This window comes from Ascaphus truei, chromosome 20, assembly GCF_040206685.1.
Source record: "Ascaphus truei isolate aAscTru1 chromosome 20, aAscTru1.hap1, whole genome shotgun sequence".
In the NCBI taxonomy this organism is placed as follows: Eukaryota; Metazoa; Chordata; class Amphibia; order Anura; family Ascaphidae; genus Ascaphus; species Ascaphus truei.
The window spans coordinates 7,167,516-7,179,662 of NC_134502.1; the positions used below are offsets into that span (position 1 = coordinate 7,167,516).

Sequence of the window (12,147 nt, forward strand, 5' to 3'; positions counted from 1 at the left end):
CCTGAGGGTTACATTGCCTCATCAGATATCCCATTTCCCACTTTCATGTCCAGATTCCGTTTCGAGAATTACCAGCGTGTCCAGGCCATGCGGTTTGCCGTGAAAGAGATCAACATGGATCTTGAGCTTCTACCCAACATCACCTTGGGCCTCCATATCTATGACTCATGCACAGTGATACAGAGGGCAATTGCAGGAACCCTACAGGTGCTGACTGGGCATGGACCACCTGTGCCCAATTATAGGTGCCATCACGGTGTCCCCTTGGCAGCTGTCGTTGGCCACTCCATCTCTACATATACCATTCTGATGGCTCATATCCTGGGGCTGTACCGATACCCGCAGGTAAGTTTGTGTTTGCTGTCCGTGGTGCTGAAATTATCTTTGGAGCATGAGCAGTCCACATACTATAGTCTGCCAGTATATTACACGTGCAATTCAACATAGTCTGCCAGTTGAATTTCTTAGGGGTCTCTGAAGGGGGGAAGTGTTTGTCAGTGAAGTGTTTTCTTTACCCTTATCCAACCCTGTCCTTATCAGAGGGCCAAAAAGACAAGGTGAGGTGAGGTGGGGTGATGGTCTATGGCTTTAGAAGCACTTGCTGACTGAACATCACTCAAAAGATTGAAGTCAGAGGAAATCATATCCATCCCAGGTCTTACTACTCATACACACACACACACTCACACACACACTAGTCACGAGTGCCCTGTGGTGATAGAACCAGTGGATCCATGTCAGGCTGTTACCTGGAGTTTGAGCGACATCGGTGGTGACCCTCAATGGCTAAAAAGTACAGCGGTACTGAAGCACCCTTTGCAAAGTACAGTCCTGCCACATGTTAGTGCACAATGAGCTCCCACAGTGTGCGGGCACCATCACAAAGAAAACATTCAGGAGTGGGTGGCTCACCCACTACTGACACTGATATATATACCCGAACAGCATTACTGGTGACTGTAATGTTTTATGCCTCTGTACATTGTGTCTAGGGATCCTCCGTTGAGGATCATCGGATACTGCATTTGGCCCAGGGCGTACATAAAACCATTGCACCACCCCATACACTGTGTCCTTATTTCCCACCATCTGACCGTAGGTCAAGTGTGGCCCATTAAGTATCATGTGTCCCTGGGGTTCCTAGAGTGGATCAATAGGGTGCCACAGGATTTCCCCAATCTCTAGGAGCAGTGAGAGAGCAGGGAAGTTTCCGCTATGCCGATTGGCTTTAGTACCTAGCAGCATCCCATCAAAAGGAGGTATCAGAAGTCTGTGGGTGTGGACAAGCGGAGGAAGTAGCATGGGCAAGAGTGAGGTGTGTTTGTGTGTGTATTTTCTGTGACTGTTTTATGTGATTTTTCTGACACATATTACTCCTGTGACTACCTGCCCATTTGAATCTTCTGATTCTGCCCCCTCTGACTATCACCCCCCTAACTCACTGCCCCCCTGACTCCTATGACACTTTGCCCCCTCTGACTCCTGTGACACTTTGCCCCCTCTGACTCCTGTGACTCTTTGCCCTTCTGTCTCCCGTGACTAACGGCCCCCTCAGACTCCTGCGGACACCCCTGTCCCATTTACTCCTGTGACTCCTTGCACCATATGCCCCCTCACGAACCAGTGTCAGTAAGACATGCACATGTAGGCAGATCACATGATGTACATGGCTGTAACAAACATTGTTAGACCAGTTAACACCATGGATTTTGTTAAGCCTAATGAAAAATTTACCATGAAATGTAATGCAGTGATGTCTGTGGGATGCCAAACTGTTGTAAAAACAGTGAAGAAATCTCGTTGAAAGCAATTGGGCGTTTTCCCTTTGATAAATGTGGTACTGCTCTTATGCACTAGTTTTGCCCCAGTTTTGCATCTGGGAGACTTTGGTAATATCAGCCCCCAAATGTTTGGAAGCAACTCTAAAGCAGTTTTGCTCATCACCTCCCTGATATCTTCATCTTAACAGATCAGCCACTTCTCCACCAGCTCCCTCCTGAGCGACCGGACACAGTTCCCTTCCTTCTTCAGGACTGTCCCCAGTGACGCCTTCCAGTCCCAGGGACTGGCCAAGCTGGTGTTACACTTCGGCTGGACCTGGGTGGGGCTGGTGGCAATTGACAATGATTATGGGCAACAGGGCATCAAGGTTATCAGCAGAGACATACTAAAGGCCGGAGCTTGCGTAGCCTTTACGGAGGACATTGTGATAAGTCTGCCTGACCGCAACGCTCCAAAAATTGCCCGGGTCATCAAAGAATCAACGGCCAAGGTTGTGGTTGTCTTCTCCCCTGGTTTTGACTTGACCTTTATATTTGATGAGATGTTGAGACAGAATGTGACAGGGAAGATATGGGTAGTCAGTGAAGCTGTGGCTTCCTCCAATTTCATATCAGTTGACAAATACGCAAGACTTCTTTCTGGATCAATTGGCTTTGCCCTCCCCAGTGGGACTATTCCAGGGTTGAAAGAGTTCCTCAACAGCATCCACCCCTCCATGTCTACGGGAGGAGAGTGGGTGAAGATATTCTGGGAGGAAGCTTTCAGCTGCAAATTCCCAGACGAGAAAAACCTAACAGGCTCATCAGTGAGTTTATCAAAAGAGTGTACGGGAGCAGAACATTTACAAAGCATCAAGAACAGCTACAATGATGTCTCCAACTTAAGGGCAACCTACAGTGTCTATACTGCGGTTCATGTTGTAGCCAAAGCTTTGCAAGATTTGACCGACTGCCGTGAAGTAGAAGGACCATTCTCCCATGGAAGATGCTCAGATATATGGAATTTCAGACCATGGCAGGTACAGCTCTTTAAAAAACACAAAACTATAGTTCAGCATCATACAGTAAAAATGAAATCATCTTAGACACCTTTTGATGGTCCAACGTTAGAGATGAGATTATAGTGTAGAGAGCTTGTAGGTTTCTTCTCTGACTGTATTGGGGCAGCACAGATAGAAGTAAACATACTGTACAGTATATTATCTCACAACTCCATGTCCCTCCTCATCACCTCAGGATATATGTTTCCTTCTAACTATGCTGTCAGATTACCCTTGAAGAAGAAACGTATGAGGTTTGGTTAACTCTATATATTATGATTTCGTCTCTGAAGAACTCTATTGTCGGTCTTCTCAAAGGTATCCCAGCCTGCAACCAATCTCCATTTCTCCAGGCCACCAATATAGCAGCTAGTACTTTGTACTACGTTGGTCAAGACACAGAGCATAGTTTTGGGGTAATAGGAAGATTTTATAGGGGTAGATACACCGAGCTCCATTAAATCTGGGCTCTGAAGTGATGATCTAAATAGGTAATGTCCATTAGCTTCCCTGAGTTTAACGGGTCTCTACAAACCTATATCCTATTTGCATATAGGCTTAGTACAATGTAAAGTTAGCACTGTCTTGTGTTAGCTTCAAATAACAAGGGGTTAAGCATGTCTTACGCAAATATGGTGTTACTTCAATGCGGTCCCTTAATATTTGAATATTGAAAGTTAACAAAAGGGGAGACAAGAGAGAAAAATAACACAGTAAATAACAATATGATAGTTACAGAAAATCATACCTAACTATGGACTTACACCTATCTTAACCCTGTAACGTACCTAATTCAGGGTCTGGATGTGAGTAACGCCACCTTTTAGCTCTGACCTAACTAACTTAACATTACATCCCGGCGGTAACTATAAAGGCGCTCTGGGGATTTGCACTGCTACATGGAACACATCTAATCCATAACATTAGCAGTAACACCCGTTATAGTAACGCAAGGGCTTGTTACAGCTGAAATTAGCACTTAGCGTATCATTACTGAGCTTTCAAGATCCCTGCTAGCACATAACAAGATGTTAATTGAAGTTAACGTATCATTAAATATTTAACGAACGTTTGAGGGTCTACCCCATTGGGAGCGTTTATATGGAGCGCTAAGAAGAGTTATAAGAAGTGGTTACATGGGGCATTACGAGTTATAGGGAACGGTAATATGCGGCAATAGGCGGCGTTGTAGGGACCAGTTTTATGGAAAAATAAAATGAGCAATATGGAGAGGCTATGTCGAAAACATACCCAAGTTTGAGTTTTAATGACCAGCACCTCTGGGCAGCTCTCTGAGTCCCAACTTCTTTCAATGAGTTTCTTTTGATAACACCTTTGGATCCCATTCCTTTACCAGCCTCATTGTCTTTAGTAACTCTGTGCCGATATAACATAACAGAACCTCCCTACTCTCTCCGCAGCTCTTGCACTATGTGAAGAAGGTGCGCATGAGAACGAGCAGTGGGAGGGAGCTGTTCTTTAACGAGAATGGGGACCCACCTGCGGTGTATGATATAGTGAACTGGCAGCTGAGCCCGGAGGGCGGCATAACGCAGGTCACGGTCGGAAGCTATGATACCGGAGCTCCCATTGGACAGGTTTTCAGCATCAATGCCAGTGTTGTGCATTGGGCGTCAGGTGGAAGGGAGGTAAGGTACTCTCTTGGAGAGGAGATACATGTATAGGGAGTTGTAATAGGAGGAGATACAGCATTGGGAGCAGTTATATGATGCAATAGAATGAGTTATAGGGAGCAGTTTCATGGGGTAATAGGAGCAGTTATAGGGAGCAGTTATATGGGGAAATAGGAGGTGTTATAGGGAGAGGTCATATAGAGCAATAGGAGGAGTTATAGGGAACGGTTATATGGGGCAATAGGAGGAGTTATAGTGGGCGGTTATATGGGGCAATTGGAGGAGTTATAGGGACCGGCTATATGTGTGTAAGGGCCCATGAGGGTCGAGGGCCGTGCACCTCGCGGGGAAGCCTGTCATAGCCCACTATCTGGCGTCGCGCCGAGCCCCCTCTCCCTGGTACCTTTCGCAACCTCGCTGATTCCGCCCCTCAGGTCTCCCCCACATGCAGGCACCGTGCGCCTGAAGAGACTGTCGCTGCTGGTCCTGCCTCTGGTCTGCGGTCCCGTGTTACCGTCATTGGCGCGCATCGTGCATGGACAGCGTGCGAGCGGCGCGCGCACACTGCCAAAAAGAGCCTGGCTTCTCTGATTCACACCAAGTCCCTTGCGGACTCCATCCCCGCCTATCACACCACCTCTTACTGCTGAGCTTCTTCCCTGCTGGCTCCCTATTGGTTACTGGTACTATATATGCTCAGTCAGTCCCTTGGTAGATGGCTGAGCATAAGACTTAATTCAGTGCAAAGTGCTACTGCATACCTGCCTCCCTGCCTTGCTACCTTGTCCTGTGATTTCCTCTAGTTCCTTTCTGACCTTTGGCTTTGTACCTGGACTCCGACTCTCTCCGCTCCTGACTATGATGATCCGCAACTCTCCAATCCCTGACCATGGCAAGTACCCACGACGATCCGCACTTCTCCAACCCCTAACCATGGCAAGTACCTACGACAATCCGCACCCCTCTAACCCCGACCCGGCTAACGACTACAACCCTGCACTCTGGACACGCTCACGTGGCTGGAGGTCGGTTTTATCCAATCCCCACCTCGGCATCGCGGTCGCGTTATGTTTGTGGTGAGCCCTACGTTACATAGGAGAGGTAATAGGGGGGGGTTATATGGGGTAAATAGAAGGAGTTTTTTTGGAAAGGGGTTTATGGGGTAATAGCAGGAGATCAAGGGAGCGGTTATATGGAGCAATAAGATGACTTATATGGTGGAATTAAACAATAAGAGGAAAAGCTTGACATAAATTTACCAGCTCATTCTTTTAATTACAAAATGCTTTCTGTGTCCAACTGTGGTTTGATAAAATGACTTAACCTTCAACTTTCAGTGCTGGTATCATCTCATATCCCAATCATCCAGTCTGTCTCAACCAGTCAGGACAGAGTTTCTCCTTTTTATACTACTGTATCCGAGTCATATCTTCCACTTCATCCTTCAAAATTCTCCTCCAGGTCCCTCTCTCCGTCTGCAGTAACAGTTGTCCCCCTGGTTTCAGGAAGGCAGCAATGAGAGGGCAGCCTGTCTGCTGCTTTCAATGTGTCCTCTGTCCCCAAGGAGAGATCTCCAACCAAACAGGTGAGCAGATCTTAGAAGAACTAGAAAGCCAATTTAAATTCCGAACATAGCTTGATATTACATTAATTATTTTTGTGTCTATTTTAGACTCTGTTCATTGCTCTAAATGTCCATGGGATATGTGGCCCAATCTCCAACAGGAAAAATGCCTCCCAAAGTCCAGAGAATTCCTCTCCTATGATGAGCTACTGGGTGCCACATTGGCCGCTACAAGTGTTGCCTCCTCTTTAGTCCCAGTTGTAATGTTTGGGATTTTTATCCACTTCAAGACAACTCCCATTGTCAGAGCCAATAACTACACCCTCAGTTGTCTTCTCCTGTGGTCCCTGTTCCTCTGCTTCCTCTGCTCTTTGGCTTTCATTGGTTACCCCCAACCTAAGACCTGTCTTTTGCGCCAGGTAGCTTTTGGTATGTCTTTTGCCCTCTGTGTCTCATGTATCTTGGCCAAAACCATTATGGTGGTCATAGCATTCAAGGCCACCAAGCCTGGTAGCAATCTAAGGAGGTGGACCAGCAATCGGGTCTCTTATCTTGTTGTCATTTTATGCATCCTTATTCAAAGTTTTCTCTGTATCTTCTGGCTCTCATTCTCACCTCCCTTCCCAGAACACAACACCCAAACCAAATTTGGGGTCATTATCATTGAGTGTAATGAGGGCTCCCCCATCATCTTCTGGTGCATGCTAGGATATCTCGGTCTGCTGGCTACTGTTAGCTTCATTGTTGCCTTCCTGGCCAGACAGCTACCAGACAGCTTCAACGAGGCCAAGTTCATCACCTTCAGCATGCTGGCCTTCCTCAGTGTCTGGGTGTCCTATATCCCGGCCTCCCTCAGTGCACGTGGCAAGTACACCGTGGCCATGGAGGTCTTCGCTATCCTGTCTTCCAGCTGGGCTCTGGTGGTCTGCATGTTTCTGCCCAAATGTTTCCTCATATTGTTCCGACCCAACATGAACTCAAGAGAACGTCTCATGGGAAAAGATAGAGGTCAGACTCACAAGGTCAAATAAATGCAAAAACGGGATTCCAACTCAGACACAATAAACCATTTCTACATTCACCTCTTTGTATATTAATTTAAAGGTGTTGCCTCTTTTGCTTTTATTTAATTATATAATTTTATATAATACAAACTGTTTTTAAACATTGACAAGACTGTATCAATGGTATTTGGGACCAAGACTTAATTTTTAAAGCTTCCAGTGACTGAGCTCCAGATCATAACCATCGCTAACACCACCCTAACTCCTGTCACTAGTTTTTAATACCTGGGCATATGGTTTGACTCCCACTTAACATTCGCGATGCACATTGATAATCTGACATCCAAAACCTATGCCAAACTAGGTGTACTTTACAGGAACAAATCCTCCCTAAGCCTGCTGGTCAGAAAGCGTATCGCACAGCAGATGCTAATGCCAATTATCGACTATGGAGACATAGGGCCTCATGCAGTAAGTGGCGCAAAGTCAATTTTCGCCCGTTTTGCGCCAAAAATGCATACCCCGATTCAGTAAGGGGCAAAAAGTTGTCGAAAAGCAAATAAAACGCCAAGTTTGTTGGCGGTGTTTTTTTCCGCCATCGGCGCTGCGAAAAGGCACTTTGCGCCGCAACTAGCCATGTTTTGAAACCCGCTCAATTCTAGTAGTGGCGAGTAGCTTTGCGCCACTCTAGAATTGAGATTTTCACGGCAGTCCGTCTCGCCCCAAAAAGTTGACAAGTTGCTGGGGAGAGGCTGCGGATGAGCGGCGGAACGGCACTTAGAAAAAATCAGGCCTTTTTCCTGCCTGAAAAAGAAGTGATCTGCGCTCAAAAAATTGTGAATATTGTGCTCAAGTAAGTATATTTTTTAGTGCAAAGTAAAACAGTGTTTAATTCTAAAATTAGATGTGATGAATCAAAATATAAAACCTGTTAAAAAAGGAGGTAGGTGCCGCTGTGCTCGTGGGATGGCTCCACAAACCGAAAACTAGTACTAAAACAAAAAGAGAAACAGTGCAAAAAACCTCATTGTGTAGCATATTAAAAAGTGTTTATAGTGTTTAAACAGGTGAGTATTGCACGTACATCAAGAAAAATATATATTAGCATGACATGTACTGTATAGGGACATGTTACCACTACAGCAAAACTGCAACCGTGGATCAAGTTGTATCAGCCCAGCAACCGGATCGGATCTCTCCTTACACTCCCAGGTGACAGTCCTTGTACACCCTCCACTCGAGTAGATCAAGGCCCCTCGCTGTCACGGAGAGAAGGGCTCCCTTGCCGGTTCTCGGCATCAGCTCACCGCACACACGCTGGTGACGTCATCAGATGGCGCCAATAAAGTTTCTCATGTCGCATCTTTTGCGGGTGAACGGTGCAGACAGCCAGAGAATGTCCCGTAGAAAGTCAATATTGGCAATACAATAAACCTTAATAGGTGGTGATAGGATCGCGCCCTCTTCTTTCCAACGTGTTTCGTACATGAACTATACTTCGTCAGGGGATATCAGAGGTTACTAAATGGGCGCTCTTTATACCTATACTCCTCCTGTGATTGGCTGTCGGTGGATAATCCAGCCCCTCACTCAGGGAAGGCAAAAAAATATATAGTATTTCGCCCTAAACTTATACATCTTTAAACAGCTATACTTAGAGTGAATACATTTACAATACATTAATTTATTTAAACAACTTTAATAAAAACATAAATAAATATTTCTAAAAAATAAAGAAACAAAAGTTAGTACAGACTGAAAAAACGGTAGATATTATTATCTATTATTCTATAGATCTTAAGAAAGAATATAGAACAGAGTGATACCTTATACCAAGATAGGATCATGGAGGGAAGGATCAATCGATTAATAATGATGGTAATCATAAAATTACAATTAAACTTAATTATTAAGTATCTAAATAATTTTAATAAAAATGGATGTGGTAAAAGGAAAATACACATATCACAGACATATTTATAACCAATTATAAAATAACTAAATTGGTTATAATTAGTATAATGACCAGACATCAATCTCCTCATTTAATCCTAATGGAGACAAAGTTTGCATTTTATAAATCCACAAACTTTCTTGTTTTGCGAGCATTTTCTCTCTGTCTCCACCGCGCCTTCCCACAGGGACAATCTGGATACCAATTTATTTTAGAAGGCTAGAATCACAGTTATGTTTATTTTTAAAATGTCTAGAGACACTATGATATTCTAGACCAAGTCTAATATTTCTTGCGTGCTCAAGAATTTTTATTCTGAGATATCTTTTAGTACGCCCAATATATTGGTGTCCGCATGGACACTGTAGGAGGTATATTACATGTGTGGATTTACAGGATATACAATCTTTGACTACAAATCTCTCTTTAGTAGTGTTGGAATAAAATTGTTTACGATCGTGACGCATGAGCGACGGATCAGGGAATGGCGGCTTAGTTTGAAGGCTCCGCCAGTTCCCGGCACAATTAAATAAATAAATACGACAAACACAGCGCAAAGTACACCCCAAGAAGCGCATAAGTGGCAGCGATGCCAATAACGAGAGCGAACACACAGATCACAAAAAGAAAATCGATAGACCTGAGATCGTATTTCTGGCATACAGACCAGGCGAAACACAGGGAAGAGACAGCTATGTCGGCGGGCGGAAGCTCCGACACGAACTCCACGCAAGATCGGGGAGACCCAGAAGAAGAAGCAGAAATGCAACCATTCCTGCGGAAGGACATTTTGAAATTTCTAAGGGACATAAAGGACTTTTTCCGCAGTGAAATGGATGGGCTGCGAAAGGACATCCAGGGTATAGGGGAACAAACGCACGAACTGGAGCAAAAGATGGATATCTCTATGGAGTGTCATCAACACACGGGACAAGAACTTACACAAATAAAACAAAGATTGTTGGAGTTGGAGGACAAACAGGAAGATGGAGAAAATAGGGACAGAAGAAACAACTTAAGACTGAGAGGCATACCTGAGGAGGTCCTGGACGTTGAGGACTTCGTGGGGAGGTGGATGGAGTCCCTGCTGCCAGATAAGTCCCCTTCAGAGCTCCAGCTGGACAGATGCCATTGTGCCTTGCGGGCTAAACCTCTCCCAAACAACCCCCCGAGGGACGTGATCCTGCGAATACACTATTTTAAAATAAAAGATGAGTTGTGCAGAATCACAAGGGCGTCCCCTACACTTCAATTCGATGGCGTGAGACTGTCGGTATTTCAGGACATCTCCCCCACTACACTAAATAAAATACGTTCCCTTCAACCCCTGACAAAGTGCTGCGTGATAAGGGAATAAGATACAGATGGGTCTTCCCGTTTGGGCTTCTCGTGATTAAGGACGGCAAGGCTCACAATCTGCGGCATCTGGATGAAGGTGCAGAGTTCCTGAGAAAACTAGGAGTGAAGGAAACGCTCCCTCCGCAAGCTGAGAAGCGTCGACAACGGAGACAACCTGGACAAGAGTGAGCAAGGCAGCTGAGAACAGGAAGGACAAAAATAAAAATAAATCTTGAGTTCTGTGGTGAGACGTTGTGAATCATCATTAATACCCCCTTGTTGAACTCCCAGCGCCCTTGGCACGTCGGGTGGCAAGTTACCCCTTGCGATGCCACAAGTACTGGGCACACGAACAAGTTAATAAATTAAATCTGTTATAAGAGTTCAAAGTTCTTGCTGTTCCAAGTTGGCTATCTACAAGAACGTGAATGGGGTACACCTCCGAGAAACTACAAGTTTACAATCCGAGAAGATAATACCCACAATGGAGAAAGATGACGCCTCGCAAAACTGCCTAAAGAAGATCGTGGAGCCAGGGAAGAAGCGGGAATTCTTCGCAGGCAAATATGGCGGCTCTGCGAAGGGCGCGAAAGAACTGCTGCAGAGATCAGCGGGTGGTAAGGGAGGGAGCAGAGGAGGAGTCACAGGAGAAGAGGAGGACGGAGGCGGTCCTACCTACCCGAACTGGCGACGAGAGACAATGACGTCAGAGTCAGGGGCCGGGCGCCCAGAGATGACGCAGGGAGAAGATCCTCCAGGAAGTGGAGTGGGAGTGGCGAGGTCTCGAGGCAGAGGTATGAGAACTCCTCGGCCGAGAGACCTGGCTCTACGATGGGGGGGAGGGGGGGTGGTGCAGCTGGACTTAGTAGAACGCACACCTGTAGAAGGTGCCGAAGTGGGAGGAAAATGCAGGCAGGGGGTAGTACACTAAAGGGCACCAGGCAGCATGGCTAGCGGGGAGGGACGAGGGGGAGGCGTAGGGACTAAGAGGGAACGGGTGAAGGGTAAGAATAGCATGGAGATAAGGGGGGGAGTTAGTTAAATGCTAGATCAAGAAAGTAGATAGCACAACTAGCCAGTTATCCTACACAAGTTTGAGAGTTAGGGGAATGGGTACACAGTTGGGGTTCACCAGATTAGCTGGGTGTTAGGATTACACAATTATAGTTACACTATGAGAATTTAATTTTAGACATGATAATGGTTGAGAGCGCCGGGAGATGGGCGGCAGCCCTGCTCCCCTGGTAGTAGGCATGGGCCAAGACCCCACTGGTCAGGGAACATCGTGGTCGGTGGGGAAATTCCTGGGGAATGTGGGACTCCTAGAGAACTGGAGCCTTGCCAGTCTGAATAGAGAGTTGGAGGCAAGGACACGGAGTCCCTGGGCGCAAGAGTTCAGATCCACGAGGACTGGAAAGAGCTCAAAACAGCTGCTGTATATGCTGTTTGTTATATTTGCTGTTGTCTTGTCTTCCTGGTATGTTTTTGTGAGTGTCCCCCCCCCTCCTGTCCAGACCCCCCACAAGTGCCGACCAATAGACCGGCTGGAGATGTACGGACCAGAGGCGAGTCAGCCGCCGACTGGCGAGGTCATCCTGACCAGTGCACAGTATAGGGTAAGCAGACATACCCACACATCACAATGGCTGTAAATTGGGTGTCACAGAATGTGAAAGGCTTCAACAGCCCGCAGAAGCGGAGAATAGCATTTTCTGAATATAAGAAAAAAAAGATAGATGTTCTGTTTTTGCAGGAAACCCACTTCAGAGCCAGACATAACCCCAGGTTTTTGGACAGCCATTTCCGACAGTTTTATCTAGCATCAGCAAGGG

General features: G+C 46.0%; 1 protein-coding gene across 1 annotated transcript; it reads left to right on the forward strand.

Annotated features, from left to right (window-relative positions):
* The first annotated feature begins 75 nt into the window (after positions 1 to 75).
* Positions 76 to 7,050, forward strand: LOC142471461 (extracellular calcium-sensing receptor-like). Its single transcript, XM_075578260.1, has 6 exons — positions 76 to 345; positions 1,970 to 2,346; positions 2,422 to 2,800; positions 4,243 to 4,470; positions 5,917 to 6,040; positions 6,128 to 7,050. The coding sequence occupies exons 1-6, from the start codon at positions 88 to 90 to the stop codon at positions 7,048 to 7,050; spliced, it is 2,289 nt and encodes a 762-aa protein (XP_075434375.1). The 5' UTR covers positions 76 to 87.
* Positions 7,051 to 12,147: the final 5,097 nt, after the last annotated feature.

Coding starts and splice junctions, on each gene's coding strand:
- LOC142471461 (XM_075578260.1), top strand. CDS start 88: ATGCGGTTTGCCGTGAAAGAGATCAACATGGATCTTGAGCTTCTACCC. Junction 346..1,969: donor GGCTGTACCGATACCCGCAG/GTAAGTTTGTGT, acceptor TCATCTTAACAG/ATCAGCCACTTCTCCACCAG. Junction 4,471..5,916: donor GGGCGTCAGGTGGAAGGGAG/GTAAGGTACTCT, acceptor ATTCTCCTCCAG/GTCCCTCTCTCCGTCTGCAG.